The 27,743-nt window shown below is 40.9% G+C and overlaps 2 protein-coding genes across 5 annotated transcripts in view; one reads left to right on the forward strand and one right to left on the reverse strand.

The window, feature by feature from the left end:
- The window catches only part of asap1b (ArfGAP with SH3 domain, ankyrin repeat and PH domain 1b), a 56,989-nt gene extending 34,484 nt beyond the window's left edge, over window positions 1–22,505 (reverse strand). For all 4 annotated transcript variants that reach the window (XM_023408334.2, XM_087174521.1, XM_087174522.1 and 1 more), the window contains exons 1-3: window positions 21,788–22,505; window positions 3,518–3,590; window positions 1,851–1,996 (exon numbers count right to left, since the gene is read on the reverse strand). In XM_023408334.2, the coding sequence (XP_023264102.1) occupies window positions 1,851–1,996; window positions 3,518–3,590; window positions 21,788–21,913 (345 nt within the window). In that variant the 5' untranslated portion in view covers window positions 21,914–22,505. The remainder of the gene's footprint in view (window positions 1–1,850; window positions 1,997–3,517; window positions 3,591–21,787) is intronic.
- A 3,605-nt stretch (window positions 22,506–26,110) lies between these two features.
- Window positions 26,111–27,743, forward strand: part of nfx1 (nuclear transcription factor, X-box binding 1) — a 14,298-nt gene continuing 12,665 nt past the window's right edge. The window contains exon 1 of the mRNA XM_023408382.2: window positions 26,111–26,360. Coding sequence (XP_023264150.1) covers window positions 26,342–26,360 — 19 coding nt within the window. The 5' untranslated portion in view covers window positions 26,111–26,341. The remainder of the gene's footprint in view (window positions 26,361–27,743) is intronic.

Raw genomic sequence — 27,743 nt, forward strand, 5'->3', positions numbered from 1 at the left:
AATCTTTTTGCCATTTAGGGCCAGTGGAACAAGCCGATGGACACAGAGCAACTTTATTTCTGGCGACCTGACGAATCCCAAATCCAATATTAACTCTCCTCTTTAGCTCTGTTATTGGTTTCCACCAACTCCCGAGGAAAACATGGCTTTTTAGCAGAGTAATTTGCTCCACTATGTTCCCTAGCTAGCTGCTAGCTTTGTCTGCAGTTTGTTGCTGTTAAGTAAAGTTAAGTTGCGGGGCAAAACCAAAACAACAAGCTGAAAAAAAGGGTATGTATATTGTAGGTGAGAGGAGCCGCAGAGTCAGGTGATGACTGGGGCTCGGTGCCACAAACAAGAGAGGGATGTAGCAAAGTACTGAGAGAAGAGGACTAGAACAATGTTGGATTTGGCCTCATCTTTTAACCTACAGAGTGATGCATTAACACATTCTTGCTGCTGCCGACTGAAGAAATCAGCAAACATAATAGCAAAGTGCAAGTTAGTCTATGGAAGAATTAGCAAAAGCTTGACATTGCCAGCAGCTCAGGTCGCCACAGCTATGCTCAGCAGCTCTAACCATAAGGATCAGCAAGGTCATTTACAACAGTACTAAGCATTTAAGTCCCTGTTGCCGTTATCCAAGTCCACACAGACACACAGCAGCGGTCAAGGAAGTAAACAACGCTTAATGGGCGCTAATGTGCTTCTTAAGTGCCTGTCTTGCATATGGCCAACGTCAGAATCAATCTTCCGCTGGCCGACTGCCGGTGTGCTCTAACAGCCCATCCTGGAAACTGTCACTGTCTCCTTTGCTTTCTCTTACTGCACAATTCTCAGGAAAAGGAAAATAAACACAGAAAAGAAAAGCTGGCAACAACCTGGACAAATTTGTTAAAAAAAATCCTTACATTTCAGCCGATAACACATGTCGGACATCTAGGACAAGCGCTGTTCATCAATACTCATTTGTTGTGCACGCACATACCAGCGGCCTCAGGGCAAAAGTTATTGAAGTCTAAAAACTCACTCAATAAAATGCTTAAAATAGAAAAAGACAGGAGTCAAGAGAGAGAGAGAAAAAGAAGAGATGAAGAGAGGAATGTACAAAGACAATTTCACTTTCCTCCCTTTATGCAGGTAGCCCCCACAGTGGGGTGAACAGACACACACACACACACACACACACACACACACACACACACACGCACACAAACGAACACACACACACACGCACACACACACACACACACAGTTGTTCCTGGTGCTGCCAAGTGTATTTATGGAGCCTAATCTCGCTGTCAGCCACACAGGAAGAGAGGGTGAGAACGGAGACTGGCTCTTCTTCCAACAACAATCGCTCACAGAGGATTCGAACAGGACACAATATTCAAAGGAAACGTCAGGGGAAATCCACAGCAGGCAGATAAGAGCCTCGACTGGAAAAAGAAATACAAGGCTCGGAGGTATATTTAGCCGCAGTCAGCTATACTGTCCGGCTGTGATGACAGTTCTGACTGTGTAGGTGATTCTTACACAGTTACGTACGAATGTAGAGACAAAATAAACCCTAAACCTGTAGGCAAACAGACACAACTCTGGTATAACAGTTTTCCGGACCCTCAGCTAACCCTTACACGTCCAACCCTAACTCTTAACCTGATGTTAACCTAATCCTCATCTTAAAGTTAAGCCAAAATCCTAAACCACTTACCCACGTGGAGACAGGAAAATAAACTCTCTATGGAGACTTTTCCTCTTTCTATCCTCCCAGGACGAGAGCACCCACAGAGACACTCAGCGTTCAGTAGGACAGGCTCTCCAAGACATTCATTTTAATGATGAAGCGAGTGTCGACATGTCGGACTCACCAGGTTCTTCAGCAGGGCAGACAGCTCCTTGGTGAGGGAGGAGAACTTGACAAAGGCCGTCCCCAGGTCAGGGTTGTCCCGGCTGATGAAGTTGCTGCCGAATTTGTCCAGAGCTTGGGCGTAGTTTTCTTCATTCTGAACGTGGTCTGAGTTGGAAAGAAAGAGGAGTCAACCAGCGCTCAATATACCTGCCCTGAACTCTGGGTGTCGGTCACAAAGGTGACACATATCCTAGAGGGTATGGCCGGGTTTTCAAACCTCAGTACATAAAACACAGACACTGTCAAATGCCCGATCAGACTGCTGATCTTTTTTTTACTCATATATATCATTTATATAAATAAAACATTTGTCCTTTTGTGACACAGTGGCATAAACAGAATGAAAACTAAAGCTTACTAGTGCGGTAAAACAGAAGGAGTTTAAGATGGAAAGGAAATATTTCAGTAATGCACTGCTCTTTGTTTCCAACAGCAACAGAGACAAACACCTGGAACAAAAAGGTTTCAGTCCTCGGGATGTTCCTAATAACACAGATGTGGTAGAAATCCTGCAGCAGCAGAGGCAATATAATAACAGACAAATGTGACCTTAACCGATGATTTTTGATCCATGCTATTCCACAGAGACTTTTTGATTTATAAAATTTGAAACAGTAAGTCATAATTAAATCAGCATAACAAGACAATGCGTTTTTCTCCAGGTCTGTGAAAGTCTACGGGAGCCAAACGGCAGCATCCATCTGTCCTTGTCGTTAAGTCAGAGATGGAGAGGGAGAGATGTTCAGACTGCTGCCAGATCTCGAGAAGAGTCCAGCGAGGGACGTCAGGTTAGACATGCACCCTGCAGAGCTTCTTCCTGCAGCAGCCATTTTGAATTTTCTTATCACACTGGAAACTCATACATAGTCCAAACAGGGCTCTAGTTACCATTGAGGACCGGGGGGGAGGCTGAGACCCACCGTCCGCCCTCCTCAAGATATCAGAGCTGTATGAAGTTACTGTAATGGAAACCCAACACTTCCTGCTGATGCTGCGTCACATTGCCACACACGAGTGGCTTTTATTGTGAAGCTGTCACAAAGAGCTAAAGTATCTGTCACCGGGGATAATGTAAAAAAAAAAAGAAAAAAGAAAGAAAAAGGAAAAAAGAAAAACAAGATAAGTTTGTTTTTTTTGCAATTTTCGCCAGCGGGCTGTTTTGGCTCTTGGCAAGAGATGTTTCTGTTGTTTTGGGACTTTGCAGTGTCTCATCTCCTACAGATCACAATGAGAGTGGAGTGAAGTGTCTTTTTCTGTGGAGAACAAACAAACTTTTTTTTTTTTGTGGCACAAACTGAAACTGTCAATTTACAGGGAGGAGGCTGCTCTCTAAAGTATTCAGTGGAAAATTACTGAGGATCCATGTCACAGCAACGAGCAAAACAAACTCAGGTGTTGGTTTCTGGGACAGCCTGGATACACACACAAAACACCATCTGTCCCACAAAAGGCAACGGTCCAGACAAAAAAAATAAAAAATAAAGCAAACCTCATTTTTTATTGAAGATATTTAAGAAATCCTGGGCTTTCCTCTGGGGGTTTCTGTTGGAAAGGGCAGTGAACATGCACCCAACTGTTGGCTAAAGCACACTCAGGCTTGATTAATTTAGAAACAGACAGTCTCACCTTGTCCTGAATTGTAGATGGCCTTCACCGATTTCTTCACCTTCTGCAGGGAGGTTCGATCCTGGTCCAACGCCTGAGAAAAGAGGAGGAGAAGAAGGATGCTCTTAAACACCTTTAAAGTGGTTTCCCTCTTTAACCACAAACTGTAAAACAATCACATCAAAAGACGACAAAGATGGAGATTAAAAGCCCTTTTTTTCTTTATATAAATGGCGTTGAAAACAAGAGCTAATATTTGCTCAGTGACTCAAAGCATATTCCATAAAGTTAATGTAGACAGAGCGCTCTCAATGCAGTGCTTGACCTGAATGTGGCATAAATCATTATTTCAACACTGCTGGCTGCTGGAGAAAACCCTTTGTGCTCCCTAATAGGCAAAAATAAATAGGCAGTGTATCCAATTCTATCCTGCTTAGGCTATTTATTATGACAATTATTCACAATGAAACATTTAAACGCTAGGAAAATAAACACCGCCACTGACCTATTGTTAGAGTGAGTTATCTGTCTCACTTCCTTCGCGCTTTCGGAGATTAATGCTCAGAGTTTAGATGCCAAACCACCTAAATAATGACCAATATAAAATAGAAAAAGACTTCACAGATGCTATAGATCACAGCACTAGTGGTAGTAGCTGCTCATTTCACAACAATGCGTATCTATATTTAGAGAAAATCCCATAAAGCCATTTAAGACAAAAGCCGTGCAGTTGTGACCCTTGAACTCATTTAGACATCTGCCCCCCCCCCCCCCCCCCCCTCAAAAAGCTGCTTTGCACCAGGAGAATTCAACTTAAACATCATCCGAACAGAAGAGAAACTCAGCTCACCCCTGCCAGAGAACACAACAGCGACGACGTCTCAAGTTACACCGCAGTCACGCACACCTCATCATTCACACACACGTCGTAGATAGAAGTCACATCACCGGCTGACAATTCAGTCCTCTAATCTCTGAGCTGGTGAATGAAACTGTGTTTTGAACCGACCGGTGTCTGTGGTTGATTTGTGGCCTGATTAAATCTAAACACAAGTAAAATACATCTGGGACTCTTGCTGATATCCTAAATTAAGTTAAATGTTGCATTTTAACGACCTCTTAACTCAATATGTGATTATATCCTTTTAGATTTTATAGCCCTTCATTTTTTGTAAACCTTTCTTGTTATCATCTTGATTTCACTTTCATCTCAGCTGGTTTTTTTCTCTTCTTCTTCTTTCATCTACATTTCCTTTCAAATCTCTCTCTCTCCCTCTTCTGTTTGTCAGTGTCAAAGCTTTGCCTCTGTGCACCGTTTTGGACTGTGTTCTTGCAATTTGTGCCATTTTTCTTTCTATTTTTTCTCATTTTTGCCTCTGAAAAAACTTTTCTTAGCAAGTACAATTCTCAGTAAATAATGCTCTTGATTCATTTATTACAGAATAACAACAGAAGAATTTTTCTCTCTGCAGATGTAAACCTTCTCTAAATAGTGGTTTAAAAGCCTCTAAGAGACGGCAGTTTTACACGATGTTAGATTTCTTTTAAGTTAAAGAAAACCTTCCAAATTACTCCAAGAATAATTGGTTAAGAAATGTTGTTCTTCTAATGGTTTAAGGTCTTTTTTTAGTGCTAAAACAGCAATCAGAATAAAAAAAAAAAGAAGATCGATTTTGACCTGCAACACTTGCTGGAAATGATCATGGAGCCGACCAGAAATATGCCCCACAGTGACCCCACACCCAATAAATAGAGTGAATACTAATCAATGAGTTTTTACTCGCGTGCATTTCATGCTGCTATCAATACAAACCCCCCTTCCAGTTCGACCACCATTACTATCTGTCCAAAATATATTTAATGCAGTGATAAACCCCTACGTTTCCAGCAGTTATTTACTAATAGTATTTCCTTGATTATTATCAGCGACGACAGAGTGATGAAATGAAAAGAGGATGTTTATTTGTTTACGAGAGTTCAGTGCTGCAGGACCTCTGGATGTGCTTCATGCATGGAGAGTGCAGCTACAACAACACTGGACGTGTTTCTCAGCGCACAGCAACAGCAACAAGCTGAAAATCAGCTGTCATACTGAACTCCATCTGCCTGTGTGACATCTATTAGTTTCATTTACCGCGGGAGAGGCCGAGACCGTCGGGTGGACTCGATGCGCTCAGGAAAAGCGGATGCAAGCAACACAGGCGCCCACCTGCATCACCTGTTTTCGGCGAAATGATTTTCAAATCTGAGCCACTGCTGCTGAATTCACATTAAATTTATCATGACAGCGCAAACATTTCATATCCAGCCTGCTTTAACCACGGGGAATGGAACCATAACTCTGCCGTGTTTGCTCATAATAGATGATAAACACCAGCAAAAACACCATTACATCAAGGTCAGCTGGTTAAGAGCAGAGGCGTACACACACGCACACACACACACACACACACACACACACACACACACACACAACAGTGGGCTAATTAAATTTCACAACATAATTAAGCTGTCCTTGGCCTCCCCTGGACAGTTTTACATGGCTCTTCCCCAATTATGGCAGCAGTAGTTTGTCGCCGCAGGGCCCTTACTGCCAGGCCCGGGCCCTTTGATCCTCCTGCACATGGGAGCAGACTGCTGCCCAGTACCTACCCACACTGCCTCACTGCGTAACCCCGTGTCTGTTCACCAAAATAATGGCCCAAAATGAACATTTAATAGTACCATCACCACGGCCAATATTGTCTCTGTGTATATACATACATATTATTTTGATAATTACTATAATGAAAATCTTCAAACAGTGTGTAAACATACGATATAGGATGAAAAAGCTTCACTCAAAACCTGAGGTTACTTGTAACCCCTGTTCTCTGTTATCATGAGTTGATGTCTCCCTATAGGGAACGCTGCTTCACTGCTATCCTCACAAGTCTCTGTATTCATTATCATATCATCGCTCCGGCGCTGGCAGTCGTCAGCTTTCCTACCAGAGGAGTCGACACAATGCAGTTTCCTCTTCCCGCTTTACTCAAAAAACCTTCTGCCTCTCTCCTGACTGATAACTGGCGCGTCTCGCAGTAGGGCTGAAATATCAATCGAAATTCTATTGAAATTGCAATATGGGCAAGTGCAAAATCCAAATGGATGCAATTTATTTGACAAAGGTAAAATGTGTCACGAGGCTGCTTTAAGACTGTAGCTCTCTGAGCTGGAGGCTTGTCCTGCTCTTCGACCGTGGAGTAGGATTTGTGAGTGTGCTGGCTGTCACTATACATTTAACACCGCTGTTAGCCTTTGCTAACAATTGCTAACACAGCTAATAGCCAGGTAGCACGAGCAAACCACCCAAATGAAATAACTTTATCTGTTTTTAACTTTAAAAAAATCTCATCTCCTTCTCTGTCCCTCAGTTATTATCACTTCTGCAGTATTTTCCAGCACCACATGTTTGAAGTAAGTATAATATGATGGATTTCTCTTTGGTTTATATATATATATTTTTTTTTTTTTGGGGGCTTTTATGCCTTTAATGGACAGCACAGTGGAGAGTGACAGGAAACAGGGAGGCAGAGAGAGGGGGAATGACATGCAGCGAAAGGCCGTCCGATGCGGGATTTGAACCGGGGCCAACTGCAGCGAGGACTGTAGCCTCTACACATGGGGCGCCTGCTTAAACCACTACGCTACACGACGCCCCTTCTCTTTGGTTTATAATCAGATTTTTAAAAAAAATTTTAAACTTTTACTTTAAACTTTGAACTTTTTTAAAAAAGTTCAAAGAAAATTAATTGCCAACAATTTGATAATACATTAATTGTTTCAGTGCCGTTTTCAATTTTCTGTTTCCAGCCACTTCAATGTGATTTATTTGCTGCTTTTCTGTGTTGTTTTTATTATTGTAAACTGAATGTCTTTGGGTTCTGGTGAACCCTGAAGATGTCAAAGACTTCACTGTGGGCTATGGGAAACTATGATGGACGTTTTTCATTACTTCAAAGACTGCAGTAAATGATTAAATGATTAATCAAGAAATTAATCAGCAGACAAATTGATGATGAAAATAACTGCTAGTTGAAAGAGTCGTCTTCTACAAGCTGAAAGAGAATCAATCTTTTTTTTTTTTTCTTCTGAGCGACTCCAAGCTAAATGAATAGACATGTTGTGTTATACCGCAAAAGTCACACATTAGATCCCCTTAACAGCCGGCACATTTACCAACAAGCTGTGTCTTCTCTCAAGCTGCCCCTAACCGCCGCCTTCGTCACTCAGTAGGAGTCAGTCTGCAGTGAAACGCCTCCAAAATAAATCTGTGGTTATTCGAAAGTTACGGTCATGTGAGCTGATTAGGAGATGAAGAGCACAACACACATAACAGGCTGAGCGAGCAGATTGACCTTTACGGCGCTCATGCTGAGAGCAGCTGACGCCGCCACCCCAAGGGTCACCCATAATTCACCCTTTCTGTGCTCTTAATTAAATATTCAGCCGTAACGTCGTACATCCTTACATTACTACACACAAGAGATGTAGTTCAGTAGCGGCTTTGGACAAGATAAAAAAAAAAAAAAAAAAAAAGACTGAGCACTTTTATTCAAAGTCGAAACAAATTATTACAGAAGATAAACGATAAATATCTTCTCATTGGCCGGCACTAAGTAACTTGGAGAGGTGGTTTGTTAAAGCTGTTTTCTCTCAGCTTTTGAGGGTGAAAAAAAAAAAAAATCAATGAAATAGCGCTGTCTTGGCACACAGTCTTTGCAAGCCCTTGGCAACAGGCAAGAATGCATCCAAACTCTGCTTTCCAAAAGGCTGACAACTATTGAATATAGTCAAAGGATTGTTTTTATCTGCCAGCAACCAATTGCGAGCTCCCACTCAACCCAGGGGGATTAGCAAGAGTGACAATGCCAAAACATCTGCGGCCGCTCGTCTCTCCAACCCTACAGCAAGTGATGCATACGGATGATTTATTTAGTGCTGCTGAGAAAATGAAGCAAAGGATGAAGTAGGTTTCGTGGCCGTGTGCTATTCTACTGAGAAATATCTCTCTTGAGGAGCCATTTGTGCCGTGAAAGTCAACATGTCCGTGTCAGAATGCTTTTAAGTCCAAGTCTGTCAGAGATGGAGCCAAAGAGGTCAAGGGTCAAGTTATGGGAGGTGAAGGGTGGTGGTGGTGGTGGCAGTGCACGGCGCCTCAGTATGAGGAGGTTTTGGCAAGAGCGTGAGCACCAAAAGTCAGAAGTGACTTGTCCTTGAAACGTCTCATATTAAAAAGGCGAGGAGGCAGAAAACGCATCCCTGGAATTTCATCCTGTTCAGCGGAAATCGTCGGTCGTGGGCCGATATTTGAGAGGTTTTGATGCGGCCGTGTGGACTGATACCAACAGATTCTGAGGCTTGTTTTGAGTATCAACATTAGCATCTATAAAACAAAATATGGATCTGTCTCATTGTTGATCATGTTCTGGGCACATGAACACTCTTCTCAGTGGATGCTGTCTTTGTTTTAAACTGTCTAAAACTCAAAATCATTCAATGAAGTATAAATAAAAGACTTAAAAAAAACAACAACAAATATGTTACAGTCGCAACTAAGGATTATTTTGATTATCAATTAATCTGTCAAATATGTTTTGGATGCATTGATTAATTGTTTTATCCATAAAAAGACAAGTGTTTTAAATACACCAAGCCCAAACTGACATCTTCAAATATCAAGGAACCATGTGTGACCCATGTGACCAGTGGGGTTAATGAGGCTGACTTTCTGGTTCCCAAACAACCACAAGCCTCAGGGGGAAATTGGTGGCCACAGTGACTGGGCATGACTGACTGGAGGCTGCCTCAGCTTCACGCTTCCTGCCCGAGGCCTTATCCTCCCCCAGCAGCCCTGCCGTTTCCCCTGCAGCCGTCCTTTGACAGGAAGCAGGAAGCGGCCAGGCTTGACAGTGTCCTGTCCTGGGTCGGCAGCACTCCGTCTAATGACACCAACTGCTCTCCGCTGTCAGCTGAAGAATAACAACAACACACTGTCTGGACGTCTGCGAGGTGTTTTTCTTGATCCACTCTTGAGATTCCTGCTCTGTCACTTTCATGGCACGTTAAAGTCGTCTTCCTCATTTCCTGCCTGGACTCATCCTTCCCGGCTCCGCTCCTCCTGCAGCCCGGCAAAATTGGCATCACACCGGCGGGCGACTGTGCGGTTACCAAGGAGATGTGATCCGGCTGTCTCACGCGTCGGCTCAACATTCTTCACCGTGGAGATTGCGGGAAGCTGCTCTGACTAACCAGCCAGCTCTCCGCTTGTCAGCAGCTCTCTGGGACTCAGCTGTGCCACTGTGGCATTTTTACTCCTAACCCAACGGAGACGGGCGCTAAAGTTCTCAGACTTGTTAATATGCAAATTATTTCCTAGAAGAAGAAAACAGGAAGGGATTCAGCGATCAAACGGCTTCCCCAGAGCCAAAACACAGGGCTGAAAAACCAGTGGCATTTTTAGAAGGGGACTGACCAGCATGTAGAAATGCAATCACATTTCCGTTCTGGCTCACAATTACACAACAACTACTATAAAGAATGAGTTTTTTTTTTAAAAAAGAAGTGTAATGCAGCAATGTCAGAAAGAAGAAGTGGCAGAAAAAGATAAGTCTGTCTGTCAAGTGAGTTTGTCTGTCAAGTCTATGTGGCATGACTCAAGCAGGAAGGGTGGGGAGCCGTTTTCATTGGCAGGAAACAAATGCACATCCCTTTCTCTGGGCCTGCGGAATGGGAAAAATGAGAGGATGTAACATTTCCAAAAGCAGCTGAGGTCAGATGGCCTATTTGTTTCTCTCTCTTTCTCTCTAACACACACACACACACACAAACACACAAACACACACACGGAGAGAGAGAGAGAACTGAAAGAGAGTGATCGACTGCCAGTGGTTTGGGTTTTGGTTAGGAGGTGTATCAGGACGACCACATGACTGCTGTAGTGTATCTGACATGGCAACTGAAATTACAAGGATTAAGTGAGGATCCATCTTTTTCTGAGTTTTGAAGTTGATAGAGAGTTAGTGATCAATAGCAACAATTTGGTCAAATGCTGACAGTTCACTTGAGTCCATGCTTTGTGTCCATTCATCTACTCACAAATCCATAATGCAGGACTATTGTGTTTGTAGATAACTTTACATTCCAGGTTTTAGTTTGTATGAAAAAAATCAGTGACTTAAACTTGCTTGATATATTATGGGTAATAATTCACAGAGAACAATTAAAGTTGAATGATCTCGGAGCAGTAATGCAGTAGGCAAAACGAGGCCGATTTGAATTGTTCGTCTTGCTCGTATGTTTGTTGCTGGTGTGAAAAGTCAGAGGATTTAAAGCTTTTTTTTTCTTTCTCTAAGTTGTCAAGTTGGTATAATCCTTTTCATACCGCTCACATCTGCCTGTTGTCTCAGGCCGGGGCTCGATATTGTGATATGAGGTATGTCCCTGATAATTCAATGGTTCAATAATCAGAAAATTACACATTTAGGAAGAAAAAAATAATTTCAATAATCAGATATTACTTATTAAGTCGTTACTTACTTGCACATCCGGTGCTTGACCTACACATCTACACGGCTTTTAAAACACAATAGCTGGTTGCATTATATCAGATCCCATATGTAATATTACCCCTGGTCTACAGAGAACCAACGCTCTGACTTAACAATATGTTCCAACAACCATTTTATCTTGAGAAATTAACAAAAAGATCATGGTATGATATTCGTCTGCAATGCACAGCCTCCTCTAATCTTCCACATTAGATTTTCAAGCAACAAATCTCCCCCATGTGTTGCCTTTGTGCAGCTAACTCTCATTTCCCATTTGTGGCACCCTCTCATTAGCATTTGAATGTCCCACAAGGAAGTTCAAACCACAACGAAATTCAACAGTCACCGCTGTCAACTGCGCTGTCATATGGTGATAATGTTACTTTGGAAATGATCAAAGCTAAGTTTCATTTTACGCTGAAATGAACTGAAAGCAGTAGCTGCTAAAATCCTATGTGATGCTTCGGTAAAATGACAGAATATGATGTTTATGTGTTTATAAAGCATGTAAAATCCCCGGTATACTCCTCTGATATAGCGTCTGATATACCGGCTTGTATCTGTAATACAAATCTTGACCTGCTAATGTCATTGGCCACTGAGAGAAGTCAATACAAGTCAGAGATTAGTCCATTATATATTGAGGCTATTAGCTTCCAGCTCTGGCCTCCCAGAGAAAGGAAGGAGCCGCTCGGCTGTGCACTCCTCTGCGGTGGGTTCGGTGAGGCCACGCGGTGGATGAAGCCGGCTTTCTGAGCTGCGAGAATGCCGACTCTTTGCAGCACACCTCCAGAGACTCTGAGGCGCAGGAGCTGAGGCGCATGCGTGCGACAGGGGCGAAAAGTCAAGCCGTGCATGCAAGGGTGTTACATTCACACATGATCTGGCGGCTTCCCCCTGCGATGCATGCTCTCACTCAGCCCACCACTTGTTTCGAGCAACCAGCATGTTTTCACCATCACACCCACACACTGCTGCAATGACTATATACTCCCTTAACATCATACAAGCAGCATACCTTTATGTGTATTATGTTTACCAGTCAGGAAACTATTGAATTTGAAGCAGCTGTTAGATTATTCTGATTATTTACAACCATCAACAGGAGAGTAGTGGGAGGATCTGACCGCTGATGATTAAAAAATGATAGCGAGCATCCTCTGTCACTGAAATTAACCAACAGCAGAGCAAAGAGACTGTTTGTCTCGGGACAATTCTGAACCTCAAAACTGTCAAAACCACTTCCTATTCAGAGCTGTGACTGGCTATTACCAATTGCTCAATTGATAAATGGTTTTAATTAATCATTTAGTTCATGAAATGACAAATAATGCCAAATACAGCTGCAATGCATTATTTTCCCAACTTATTTTGGTCTATAAAACGACAGAAAACAATGAAAAATGTCAGTGGTGACATCTTACACACACTTGTTTTGTCCTGTCAAACAGTCCAAAATCCCCAAATATTCAGTTGGCTACCACATAAGACAGAGAAATGTAGCAAATCCTCACAAATACGAAGCTAGGAAGCTGATGTTTGGCATGTTTGCTTGGAAAATGACTTGAAAAGATCAACAGATTATCAAAACAGCTGCCAGCTAACCTTCCATCCTTCATCCAAACACAATTGATCAAGTAATTATTTTTAGGTCCAATGACAAATCACAACATGACCACATCCAGGCTGACGTCATATTGTTAATGAAAAACACAGATTACAAACACACATTATTATTGAAGTTGAAGCTGTTACAAACAATCAAGTCAAACAATGAGAAAATCTGGTTTATTACATCAACATCAACATGGTGAGTGTTAGCGTAACCCAATGAAGGAGAATTACTCCACAAGATGAGCTGGCGAAAGAACAAGACTTGTCTTTTGTAACAGACCAGCGCCGTGTAGGTCGATTAAACAAAAACTAAAATAAACTACTCCAAGCTTTTATCACTAATCCTTCGCTTATCATTGATCAGCTGATAAGTCTGCCAGCAACACTTCCTACCAACCAGCCGCCCGCATTGTAAATCTTTGGGGCACGCCGCCAAGGAATGTGCTCCTTTGATAAACATGCACGAGGAGAAGTAACATTATTCTTTTTTTTCTAGCCTCTGAGTAACGTTCCTGAAGCAGTCATGAGTCCTCGGCCAAAGTCACAGGCGAGGACTCTGCAGAGCGCTTTATGGCATTCCTTAAAGTTTTTTCTGCAGACGAGTCTCAAATTTCACACTTTATGGGACTCTGCTGGGTGAGAGACCAGCTATTCCAAAACCACAGGTGTATCCACTCCCACGGGCCATTTGGATGTTCAGACATTTGAGCAACTGGACATACAGAGGAACAGAAATACGCCTTCACTGTGACAACTAACAAAAGCTTTTAATCACTCAAGGAAACTGTGTTGATGCACATTTAGACTTGGATTTCCCCCCATTTTCAGAGTGTGAGTTTCTTTGACAGCTGCTGTCATGATGTAGAAAAGGTGATCTAACACTTTTCCCTGACATTAAATGGCATTAGGAAAAGGTGTAAACAGCTTGTCTTGAAGGACCATCAATGCTTTTCATGCAAGCTTGAATGATCTCAGCGGGCCCTTGGCTGTTCTGGGAAAGGTAGCATTCAAATTCGGTACTGAAAGGCTGCATCGTGTTGTTTAGCTTTGGTACACACACACACACACACACACACACACACACACACACACACACACACACACACACACACACACACAGACACACACACAGACACACACACAGACAGACACGGTCCAGGGGCAAACACCAACAAAGCAAGCACAGACAGAGATGCACTGTTTACCCCTCAGGACACGACAAGACAGCCAGCCGTCACAGGACAACGCTGTCTCCCGGTTCTGCAGGGCCATCCTTGAGAACAACAATGTTACCACTGCGCTGATATAATCACAGAAGACAAACAAACACAAAAGGCGAATGAAGGAGGAAGAAGAAGATCTGTGGCTGTTTTGTTACAGCTGAACTCCAGACGTTCAACACTCTCTGTATCAAATCCAATCCATTCAATAGTCGTTGGGACATTTCTGAACGAAAGCGGCCGAACATCAAACATCGCCATCCCTAGATCAGTGTCACTAGCATGGCTGACAAAAATTGTTACGTACTGTATTGTACCTCGAATAATAGAAATAATAGTTAGAAACCATCATTTGAAAGCTGATGTTATTTAAACAAAAATCCAAGAATTCCAAAAGCGTCATGTAAATGCATCCTGGCTTCATTGATAGTACGCCCGGCCCCATCGGAGATTAAAATGGCTGTCGAAAAGGAGGGAGACCTTAACACCATCCATCCGCGTGAGAACGGCAGCAGACAGATGTGAACACTGACCCACTCTTCCTCACCTAAATCTGGGGAAGAGCAGGGGGATCAGAGTGCCGGAGCAGGGTCTAGTCTGGGGCTAATCCGCCGCCGGCTAATAGCCCTTGATGATATACGCAGTGCAGCTGTGGCAGGAAGGTAGGCCAACAGCTGTGGCCCACAGACCGATTATCAGATTTCAGCAACAGACAGCAAACAAGCCGACAAACAAGCAACACAACACAGTCTCACCTCCTGCTGCGGGAGTCAGAGAGCAAATCAGAAAATGGCTCTGAGGTTTGTTAGTATTTTTTGGGGGGGAAACTTAAGAGTCAGATTTCCGTCCTTTGGATGCTCTTTGATGCATCATCGCTCTGTAATAATCATTGCATTCCCGGAGGTATCTCTGTAATGATGTTTGGAACTTACAACTGCGGTCTACATACCTTCCCTAAACACATCACATTTACTCAGAACCTGGAATTTCCTCCATTCAGTCGCCATTTTGTAAGGAGCACCCAGCAAACGGAGCGTGAGGCGATGTGGTAGCTAAGCTACGGGGAAGCGGGGTTTGTCCTAGCTCAATAAAGCTCTTTCGTCTGCGCTATTAATTAGCCGGCTAATAGCCCCTTTGCTAGCACGTAGAAACAGCTAAAACACGGCAGTGGAGTCGTTTTCAAATTTAAATTCTCCCAAAACTTTGACACTTTGACTTCCTGTGTCTTATTTTTCAGCCCTATACTGACCACAACAAGCGCTATAAAAGAAAAACTATCTGTTTGAGTTTAATTTAAAGCAACAGCCTGAAACATTTCCACACATAAATAAGTCAATTTTACACTTAACTGCTATTTAAACGGAAAAGCAGATATGTAAATCTTGGGATAAGAAACCTTCACCTATCAGATCACTAGGATCAGTATTATATTACTGTGTTAACTGGGGAATGCAGTGAAGAAACCCTATGACGACTGCAGCTTACTTGGTTCTGAAAATGTCAAAACTGAGACTGAAAATCTTGGAAATCACCATTTAAACCGCCTTTTTTTTTTTTTTACAGTGCTATTTAACTGGAACAAGATGTCATGTGCCATGTTGCCAGGGGACAAAACAAAATATTCCCATTCACTCACACAATATGATTCACTGGGTTTGGTGACACAGGGGACAAATGATGAATAAAAAGCCATAACTTCATTAATAATTGAATCTCGACACAGCTGAGCTCCTCAGTCGCAAATGTTGCAGAATGGAGACATAAATAGCCAGCACTCAGTTTTGTTATGTAAAGTCAAGAATGATAAAAACCTGTCTCATCCTTGTGAATTATTCATTGTTTTTGTGGGGGGGGGGGGGGGGGGGGGGGGGTACGGTACTAAAAGCGGTCCAAAACATCAATCTTAATCAAATTAAGGTAATGGGGGAAAAAAAACTGCTTTTCTTTGACAGGCAAAATAATGAGCCGGTTTATTTTTTTTCTACAGTATCTGATAATAATGCTAAATGTAACTTACAATGCAGCAAAATATGACGGTTTTAGTCTTTTTAATCCTCTTACGGACTCAACACTTGACTCACAGACAAGCACATGGTACACAGATGTATTCAGTGTTAATTACGTACGTGACAGAATAAACAGGCGCCAACAGGTGAAACACTCGGCCGTGACAGAGGTGAAAGTGAAACTTCCTTTCGCTTGAAAATCACTTATTTCACTGGATATTCAGGTAGTTTCCCATTTGAGAGGTGAAACTTCGCCATCTAAGAACTGAAGAAGAAGAATCAAGCGTTTTCTCTGCAGTTCTTTGCTGGTGGAACTTGACGTTACATGTGACAGAGACGAAGCCTCACATGACAACATGTCATAAAGGCTCCAGCCTCAGGCACTTTTCAGAAAAACAACTTGGAGCTACGATAATTAACAGATAGTGTATGTTTTAGTCTCCGCTCTGAATCTGAACTCAAGGACAAACAACAACTCTTCTGTGAATCGAGTAGATTTCTCTAAAAGTTACTGAATGGGGGTTTTATTGTTAAAAAAAATCAGTTACGTAATATTTTGTTGTTTGGTTATTTTTAATGCGTCTCCTATATCCAGTGGAGGAGTTGCAAACTATTTGGGTGCTGCTTGGGTGCAGTTTTTACACATGTACAACACCAACATAGTATTTTAGTGGATTATGAAATTCTCTCTTTAGGCTCTACTTTACGTTCTTGATTTGTTTCTCATTTCATTTAAGAGTATTATTACAGATTCAGGCAGTAAACATCTTCTAACCTCCACTGACTGATTAACTTCAATAACAGTTTCGGAGATTGATTAATGGCCTTAGGTGCTTTGACTTTAGGTGCAGAGATTGATTCCTCTATTGAGCGATATAATTTAAAAAAATAAATAAATTCCTTTTATTTAATACATGACAGCAGACAGAGTATTTTCTGCTAGTTGGACAAAATGAAGCCATCTTAAGACCTCGCCGTGGTTTATGGGAAATTGTGACGGGCAGTTTTCGGTATATTCTGACATTTAATAGACTGAGAATGATTTAATGGGGAAATAATATGCCAAGTAATTAGAATTCATTTTTGTAGTGAGTGAATGAAAGAGTTAATGCCCATAAATAGTGACTATTGGGCCAACATGTGCCACACCACACAGAAAAAAAACTGAATGTGACACAGATGTCTGTGACACCCCCAAGTGAATACTGAGAACACTTGATTTTTATTTTTTTTTTATGCTTTAAAACCTACATTTCATCAGCTCCAGTTCTTCCTGCACCACCAAACACCAGCAGATTTTAATATGCATGACCCGCCATCAATCGGAAAAAATGTCTTTGCTCTTGTAGTGATTAAAATCTTCAAACGGCTCCGTACGGATGAGTTTTGTTTTTTCCACATTGAGAGATCCAACAGTTGATAGGAGTCAGGGCAACTCTAAAATGACATACAGTAAATAAACACAGGAGCTTTTAAAAGAATGGTAGGAATGTTAAGTCCACTCCTTGGACTTACGAACTACATGAAAGAATGACGACTTAAAGGCGATGATTTTCATTCCAATATAAATGAATAAAACTCCTCACTCAGCAGTTTCTTTTTTCAAATAAGGGATAACATCAAACTCTCTGCAAGCTAAAAAAGCCGGGACTGAAAAGGCTTGTTATATAAAAGTAAAAAAGTATAAAAAGACCTCTGCCTATTAGGTCAAGCCCAGCCATGCTTGAATAGAATGACTGTGAAAAGTCAACATTTTTCTGGTCCTGCCCATGTGATGTGGTGTGAGAGGCATGCTCAAAGGAATGCCAATGCAGTGAGGGTTTCCCTTGTATCACTGCCGTGGCTCTGTGTGGTTTAGGGAAAGCAAACCCAATGACGCAAAGTGCCATCTGTGGGGTAGAGAGCGAGCGACAATACACGCCCCACAGGGGAATAACAAGTGCCTGCTGCTAATAATAAGCTGTGTGAGAGAAAAAACTGGAGAAAGCGGGAGTAATCACCTGTGACATTTTCATATAAGCAAATGTCAGATTTGCTGTTGAACAACAAACACAATCTGCCTGGTAGTTTTTATACTTATTTCAGGCCAGTGTGTTTGCTCTTCTTTGTGATGCATTTGAGTGATGTGTGTGTGGAAGAAATTAGAGATGCGCTGGTAATTTTGTATGTTAATATCGCAGTTACTGATACACAGTGTTGTATGGTTTTTCTTTGAGTGTGTGTAGAGGAAAGAGAAAACCAAGTCAAGAGTAATATTACTATTCTAAAGCTGCAAATAATTAATTGTTCTGCTGATTATTTTCTTCCTTCTTCCTCCAGTGTCAGAAAATATAAATAAAAATATAAAATAATAATAAATAAAAATGTCCTTCTATGTTTCCTAGAGTCCAAGGTGGCGTCTTTAAACGTCTTATTTTGCCCAAGCAATTATCCAAAACCCAAATATATTCAGTTTACAACAATAAAAACAGAGAAAAGCAGTAAATCATCATGTAAGAGAAGCTTCAAACAGACAACGGTTTAGTGGTTTTCCTCGAATAATAACCTGAATGATTAATAGATTATCGTAATACTAATAACTGATCAATGGCGTACGTCTGGGATTAATAGATGAAATTGGTAGCGACTGTTATCGGCTCCGCACCAGCTGAACTAATTAGTCGATTAACTTGCAGGAAAATGATCAATTATAATTTGATCATGTGGTTAATTGTTATAAGCTGTTTACCAGTCGTGCAGGGACATTGAAAGGAGATTTTTAAGATTCAAAAACACCTTTCCTGGCAGAATATGTTCATGATACTCCAAATATAAAAGTCCTATTTCAGAGGTTTTACCTGTAGTGACGGCCAAAAAAAATAAATAATGTAAAGCTGACTTGATGGTGGCACTGTAGAGAACGACATGGCTCATAAAAAAATCAAATCCCCTTAGTAGCATAATTCTCGTTGGCAAATTTCATGGCAATCTGCCCACAAGGTTCTGAGAAATCAAATACTCGGAGCATGAATTAACAAATGAAATTCTGTGCAATATGCTTGTTAAACCTTTTACAGATTAAAAAAAAACACTAAATATCTTTTGGGTTACTGTGTCTAAAATCCAAAGATTTTATTGCTTTTCTCTGCTTCTCATCAGCGTAATTGAAATAATAAATTCTAAGACTCTGTGTTCCTGGAACATGGGAGGGCATTTACTGTTCTCTTTGACAATAATCAATAATGGAAATCCCAGTTGCAGCTATAATCTCTCGCATCTGGATGAACAAACACAAAAAAATAATCACCCACCCAACACTTCCACAGAAAAATCCAACCTCCGCTCAGAGATTTTCTGGGAAATGCAGTGGGGAAAAGAAAGAACATCACAACAATGACTGATTTACACCAAAGATGTCACCAAAATAAAAGCCCAGACACATCAACCAGCTTCCTGGTCTGCCACCCACACACAAGTTACACACAATGCCCCCATCCCCTGTGTCTCAAGTAATCAAGACAGCGGGCCAGAGAGGTTATTTTTAGGGTTTTATCTCCCCATCTCGCTGCTCATTGTTTTCCATATTTCTGCACTGATACAAGTATAAACAGTAAACATCTTTGAATGCTGTACTGCTGCCCCAGGGAGAGAAAAACGCTACAGGATGCAGGCTGGTGATTCATGAATACTTTTGTGTCATTTCATGCACTGATCAGTAATTGATGTGTGGCACTGAATTAAGACGACATGATGCTGCAAGGACTTTTTTTTTTTTTTTTTTTCTGCACATCTAGATGACTCAGTGGAAGCACGCAGAGAATGACAACTCTCCTGCGGAGTCAACTCTCCCCCTCAGGTTACAGCATTAAATATTCACTGCCGTACTTTTGCATAATTTACCTTGTCAACATACCAAGGAAATGACTTGGAGAAAAAAAAAAAAAAAAGGGGGTGAATGCTCTCAGTTTGAGGACAGGAACTCGGCGGCTCAGCAGAAATCCAGGGCATTTTAAACAAACTCCTCTTCAGGCAAAGTGATGCCAAAGGCAGTTTTGCATCTCAAGGAGGCTCTTTTGGGTCCCTGCATGTCTACGCAGGGATCAAACAGGGTAGTGAATTTTATATAACAGACACTAATCTAACAGCACTCATGACTGTAGGCTGGATGTCTGCTGCTTGTGTTCTGCCACAACCTGCGTCTGATGGGTGTATCCCAGTTTGAGTAACCCGAGCGGCTGATTATCATCTCCGAGATGTTTCAGGAGCATCTTGCCTTTTTGTCTAAACACTGAAGAGCATGATGCTCGCTCTTTGGTGCCAGTATAATGGTCTTCCTTGTCATGTGATCTCTGTGCAAAAATTCCAGAGCGGCTACTGAAGCCCAGCGCACATGGCGGCCCTCTCTAACAGATGTTTTTCGTTTGTGCTGCTGCAGTCTCTCGGCTCTGAGGCACAGAGCCAGAGAGGTGATTCACGATGTGAGCCTTTTCCTTGTTACAGTCAGCAGACACAAAGTGTGCCCCGGGTTCACAGTAAACACGGCCCTGGCTCTGTTTTGTTGGATTTTCTATTGCTACAATATAATAAACTTGTAAAGGACTGAAGTTAAAAGTGATGGATAGCACAGATTGTGAGCTGTTATTGTGTTGAAGAGAGGACTAGGCTTATGTTTTTCCTCCTTTAAACAAACCATCTGTGGTTACTGTCCTGCTAATGTTAATATTTGCATATGAGCTGTGCAATTATTCAGCTACAAATAAACCCCATTAATTGCTTTAGAATGAAAATGATAAATAAATTTGTTGGGTAATGTTTCAGCTTTAAATGACAGATTACACCTATAACTGTGAGTCTGAGGTCATTCATGTCTTCGGCTAAATGTGTTTTAAAGAAGGAAATGAGGTCATGCTTTGGCATTAATGTACAACAGCGATGGTGTGTTTGATGCTCTATTCAATCATGGCAGGAAGGATGCCAGTGGAGGGTGAGGGGAAGTGGGAAACACACACATACACACAAATATATCAGAGCCTACCTCCCTGACCTTATTACAACCCTCCTACATAATCAAAGGTGACACAGCATCATCATAGAGTGCGACTCTGGGTGTGTTCCAGCACAATTTTTCACTGCTTTGAGAAGAAATCTATCATTTTTAAATGTACTCTGGCCTGTGTGAGAGGAGGGAATCTCTGTAATCTTGAAATAGTTCAATCCAGATCTGACTGCCAGTGACCAGAAGAGGTTTTTCTCTCTCTGTCTAACACACACACACACGCACACACACACTGCTACAGCCTGGCAGCATGCTCCGAAGCTGTGAGTTATGTAATAGTGAACACAGAGAGCTCCAGGCCTGAGTGCACATCCTCCTATTCCCTGCACTCTTCCACCAAAGCCATCCACCCCCCCACCCCCACCCCCTCTCTATTATATTACTCTACATCTCTGGCAAGAAAGAGCAGCAGCAAACACACAAGATGAGGGTTCACCTTCACCACTCACTGGCTCTGCACAACCAGTCCCCACAGAGAGGGGAAATGTCCATTTTTGCATCAGATGAGGAACTAAAATACGTGTGCAAGATCAGAAATAACAGACACTGCAGCTCAACAGGTGCAATTATAGACAGATATACAACGTAATAATGCTTTTGGGCCTCTATGCTGTCAAACATCACCAGTTGAATTTAAGGTTGACTGCATGTAACCTTGACTGTACTTAAACGCCATCCCACCATCAAAACCTGGTGTGTTTTCATTAAAATATATTTCTTTATATTATAATCTACTCCGTTTGATTCTGTTGTTTAATTAGCCATCTTGAATCATCCATCCATCCATCCATCCATCATTCACAGGCAGGCTGACACCGTGGCCTTACCTCCTCCAGTACATTCACTGTGTTCCTGCAGCTCTGCAGTCGGGTGGTGAAGCTGGATGTTGTCGGGGAATTGTAATCCTCTGTTGTCTCCGAGAGAAACTCGGACACCGATATTTGATCCGGCATCCTTTAACGGGGGGGGGGGGAGATGCCCACTGGAGGGTTTTGGCGATGAAAGCTCAGAAAGACAAAACCATGTAAGATTTAAAAATAGAAAGAAAGCAGGGGGGAGTCTGGTGGACGGGAGAGCCGATTTTCCACGCAGAACTGTGTAAAACTATCGAGATGATTAAGACGTGTCTTCTTCTCCGGTGACTTCTCAAATGACTTCACTGTTCCCCAGGGTCCATGGGAGGAGGGAATTAACTAAATATCTGCAGGCTGTGTCCCGTCGGTGTGTCTATTCCTTGAGAGAATGTCTAAAAGCGACGCATTTATAAATACTGTCACTCTGCGTCTAACTAAACCTCGGAGGAAAAACCACCGTAAAGAATAGCGGATGCCCTCATTATGCTCTACAGATGTTCAATAAACCGCTTGTCGTCAAAACAGCCCACCGTTACCAGCCTCTGGTTAAAATTTATCATAGTCCATGGTCTGCCGAGGTCGTCTCAAGCTGCAGCGGGGTTTGGTCCTCTCTTCTTCAGCCGTAGTTGATGTTTTTTAATGCTAAACGCTGCCGCAGACACATTCACTGCCACTCTCTCCTGCTCGGCCGCGCTCAGGCTCCTCAGAAGCACGGTCAAGCTAGCTGGAAGGGAAGACATGATTTCCGGTCATGGTTTTCAATATAAAATCCCACGTTAACTATTTGCAAATACCCAAATAAATGTTCGAATAAATTATGTTTTGAGACGTGGTAAATAAAAATGTCAATGACTATGTGCCCCAGAATGTCAATTCTCACAATTTCAAATTGAAATAAAAAATTGCTTCCACCTTTTGTCACGTTTTGTTAGTTCCCCAGTATGTTCTGGTTAAAGGACAAGAATTTTAAAATTACATTTAATTAGGGAAAGATTACATTTTTTAAAAATACGTTTGGGTTATTAATCTGAATCTTCAAAGTAACTAAGGTTATACTATTGATGTAGTGGATTAAAAAGTACAATGTTCCTCTCTGAAATGTAGCCTAGTGAAATACATGTATAAAGTAGTATAAAATCAAAAGGTACAGATAAAGTACAGCTGAGTAACTGTACTTAGTTATTTTTCCAACGCCTCCCTACTATTTGCACCAGAGATGAGGTGCAGTTTTATGCTGTCTGATTATCTTGGACGGTGAAAGAGCCCAATTTGTGCTACTAGGAATAGCCAGTTTCAAACGTATGTAAGTTTAGTAAATTAATTGTTATACAACTGCAATTCGTTGTTTATGAGATTAAAAATAAAACTTTAGCAGCTACATAAAGCTTCAACATAAAGCATACAAATACTTGCGGTACATATGTTTTTGCAACAAAAGCAGAAAGCTCTTGCCACAATAGAATTTTTTGATTTTATTTTGAAAACAAAATTATCCGTTTTCCGGTGTTTTATATCTGATGATGGTAACTCGACGCAAACCTCTCCCACCCACCTCGCTTGGGAACGAGGAGCCAGTCTGCGCATGCGCGATATGGTATCGGTGACTGCAGAGAGAGCGGTTTGACTGGGCCTGATACAGAAAACAACGATTTACAGAAAAAAACAACAGTCGTGTGTCATTTGTTTCACTTTAAGCTACATTTTTTGGGGGGATATTTACAGTTCTCAGTATTATTTGAAGACCACGAGCCCATCTAAATATTGTCAGTTGGAAATAGCTGGTTTGAAAAGCTACTAAATTAAACATAACGGTACTTTTAAACGCTATAGGTTGAACGTCGTCGATTGGCCTTGTAGATTTTAACGTAACAACTCAAAACTTTGACAATCACTGTCTTAACAAACAATTCAGCAAAACATTTCTCAGTTTAATTTTCTTATACAATGTGTTCCTGTTTTCAATTCGGTCAATAGTCAGTAACAGCTATCCAAATAAATCATGATGTACTTCTTCTGATCATGACTTTCATTTTGTCACTGTTTTCACACTCATGGTTTGATTAAACAGAACATTTGGTTGTAATGAGTTCACACCAGTGTCAGAGGTGAGTTCCTCTTCTAACTCTGTTGACTGTCGCTTGGAGAAAAGATCAATATTACGATAGGTTTTCTGGGAATTGAGTGAGTGGTAATATATTAATGTCATATAAGTGTCCAAAGAAAGTCTGTCATTGTCACCAGATTGAATATAAAATATATAAATGATGGAGCGTGTATGGTGAAGCTATGTGAGCTCTTAAAAGGTTCAGTTCAACTATTTCCAACTTATTTTAACTTATTTCCCTCCCTTGGGAATCAGTTTTAAATACGTATAATCCAATTTGTATATGAGTGGTGAAAAGTAACTGAGAACATTTGACGTAGCCTACTTTCAGTTTTATCTTATACTTCTACTACAAGGAAATTGTTGTACTTTTTAACTCCACTACATTTTGTAGTTACTTTTCAGATATATGACTTCACATTGAACAACTTCATGAAATACAATGCGTAGTTAGAGTAAACCAGTGTTTCCCAGCCTTTCTATGCCTTCAGATGTCTTTGAGTTATAAGCACTTTCACTCCATTAGCACTTTTCCCCTTGATACTTTTCAGATGGTCTCACTTAGATAATTGTTCAAGACCCAAACTGGTAAAATTATAAGTTTTTTTCTCCATAAAGAGAGAACGAAAAGAAAAAAGTCAAAAAATTGAACACAAATTTGTGTATCAGAACTTTTTTTTTGCTTCTCTCTTCTCCATTAATCAAAAGTATTCAGACCTGTTGTTGTGGCACCCCACACTGTGGTCAGGTGCATCCTCTAGAACCTGACTGGAGTCCACCTGTGGCAAATTAAACTGATTGGACATATTTAGAAAGGCACAGACAAGACATGAAGTCCAAAGAACTCAACTTAGAGATCTGTGATAGAGTTGTGTCGAGTCCTGGATCAGAAAACCATTTCTGATGCTTTGAGTGTTCCCAGGAGCACGGTGGCCTCCATAACTGTGAAATGGAGGAAGAAGGTTGTAACCACCGGGACTCTTGGAGTTGGCCATGAAACCAAACTGAGTAACCAGGTAAGAAGGAAGGTGAAGGGAAGACAGGGAGAATTGAGGGAAGGATGAAATGGACCTATACAGACAAGTCCTTCATCCAAGACTGAGGCGTCCTTTAGCAAGGCACCTAGCCCGCAACTGCTCACAGCTGCTCACTGCTCCTAGTGTGTGTGTGTGTGGTCAGTACTTAAGGATGAGTTAAATGCAGAGGTCAAATTTCCTGAAGATTGCATTTCAGGCATTTCTGATAGAGTTAGAAAGGATCTGCCATATAAGCCAAAAACGAATTGGAATTATGCCACAAAATAACATCAGCTTATTTCCTTTTTGAAACCAACTTCACAGCCGTCTGTCATATCTACAAAACTCTTAGAGACAACAAGCCTCATTCTCTAACCAAGCTTGCTCAGGTGGCCAAAACTATACAGAAACAGCATGTAAACATTAAATAAATGGTTTACAACCCACTAATGTAGCTTGTAAGTAAGTGTTTGTTGTGAATTTGTCAATATCTCCTCCTGTGGACAACCATAAGTAGAGGCTGCTGTAACAGATAATGAAGGACAATATAATGAAACACAGGTTTAATAATACACACTGTCCAAGTTATATTGCTGAACAATACTACGCTTAAATAAAGACTTTAAAATGCTGACAACTATGTTATAGTGTGTTATAAACCATTTATTAAATGTTTATATGCTGTTTCTGTATAGTTGTGTGCACAAAGTCACAAAGTGTTACAGAAAACATTATTTTTCCTTAGGAAAACCTCTTTATTTTCTGTAGTACAAACCCAAGCATGAAGCGCCACCTTGTGGTCATGCTGCTTTTTATTTTATTTTATTTTATTTTATTTTATTTTATTTTGTGTAGAGGTTATGTGTTTTTGTTTTTTTTGTTTTTTTACCCAGACATCCTTGAGGGGGTTCTTAGAGGACCTCTAATATAATATAATCTAATTTAATTTCACTACTATACTTATTTATTGTCATGGTTGTCATTGACCAAAAAAATCTAAATTAATAATGTCAATGGATGGGAGAGGTATAGGCTGATAGGCCATCGTTTATATGTGCATTAACTGTGTATAGGGCCTTTTTATTTTTAGAAAAAAAATTAGTGGAATAAGTACTTGCCAGTAAGCCGTTTATTTTGAAAATCATAACAGGAAGTTCCGGTTTAATTCACGTTAGCTTTATCTTTTGTGCTAGCCTTTTGCTAGCTAGTACTGATTAGGTGAGCTGAAAAGATAGTTGGAGTTTGTTGGTGCTTTTTAAAGAGTCCGTCTCATTTGTAACAAACAGGGCACAGGTGAAAAGGTGAATATTGTCGCTGGGTACCTGGATACACGTGTCATTTCTCGGAAACAATCCGTTGTCCACAAACTTGCTGCGTGAAAGAAGCAACAACCACGGTTTAAACTGAATGGCTGAGGGCTCCTCGGGTAAATAACATGCTCTCTAAATATTTTTTCTAACTTTGACAACTTCAGTGGCTAAAACAAATTCATAATATTAAGACTGAACTGAAGTAGTTTGACTGCGCACTTAAGCTTGTTTGCTAACGTTTTACACATTTTGTCTGTGGTAATTTGCACAGCTAAGGTTAGCTTCTATGAACTTTCAGCTAACCTAAGAGAAGCTAGCAGCTGATTTATGATTCACGTTTAGCTAAAGGTTGCTAATGTTAGCTTAGCATCTCAGTGTGATCATGCTGTTCGTAGCTGACGTGATGACATGTGAAAGTGAACTTTGCAAGTCAGGACCAAGAGCTGTGTAACTAGTATCTAGCCTGTCTAGCCGTAGTAGTATCAGTGTTTTAATAGATTTTTACATATGAAATGTGTGTATTGATGAATATTAAATTATTACTAGTTACTTAACAGCTGTAGCATAACTGCGGGCTACAACCCCCCCCCCCCCAATATGTGTCGCTCTTAAAGCAGAAGTTAATTCTCATAAAATTAATAGCTAACAGATTACGGTTTGGAGGCCTTGTGAAATTCATAACAATTAGGTACCATAAGCACGAACATTTGCTGGTGTCTGCTCATGTCTCCCACACCATTTTTAGGTAAATAACTATTATTATTATTATTGTGATGAAGATGACATACTTCTGAGCTCTGGTAACTTGTTTGTTCTTATCTTTGTCATCGTCACTGTGTACTTTATATACTCCTATCTTTACAAAGTCTAGTAATTGTAGTCGCTATTCATAGTGTCTACCCATATCAGCCAATTCTTGTAAATCTGCACTTTTTGGTTACTAATTAATCTCTTTAGCTTGTGCTTTTTGTTTAATTTATTTATTATTTCTACGGTGCTGCTATGATACAAGAATTTCCCTCGGTATAAATAAACATATCTCTCATGATCTGATTAAAAGACATAGTAACTGACAGATCACTTGTGATGAAAATAACTCTCAGGGTCCTCCTTATAAATTGGCGGCTGATATATCCATCAATATCAGCTCACTAGATGTGTCAGCTGACAAGAAATTGATATACAAAAATGCCAAACGTAAGACAGCGTCTTCAGTCTATAGTTTGTCTGGCAGAGGGCAGTGATGTTTTGAAGTTTATTATTCAGTGTCTTGTCCCTCTAAAAAAGGAAAGAACAAATGTTAGGAAACGTTATGAAAATGTTTTATATTATTCGTCATGTGATATTGGTCATGTGATATTGATTTTGGCTGATGTCATTATCTGATTTTTTTTTTTTTTTTCATTTCTAATTATAAATCTTAAAATATCAATGGCATGTGCCTCAAATGTTGTATCTGCCAGGCAAAAGTAACTGTTATTTTTTTTTTTTTTTTTTTT

Source organism: Seriola lalandi, unplaced genomic scaffold (assembly GCF_002814215.2).
Source record: "Seriola lalandi dorsalis isolate HSWRI2012SDOR001 ecotype SW California unplaced genomic scaffold, Sedor1 jcf7180002054360, whole genome shotgun sequence".
Classification (NCBI taxonomy): domain Eukaryota; kingdom Metazoa; phylum Chordata; class Actinopteri; order Carangiformes; family Carangidae; genus Seriola; species Seriola lalandi.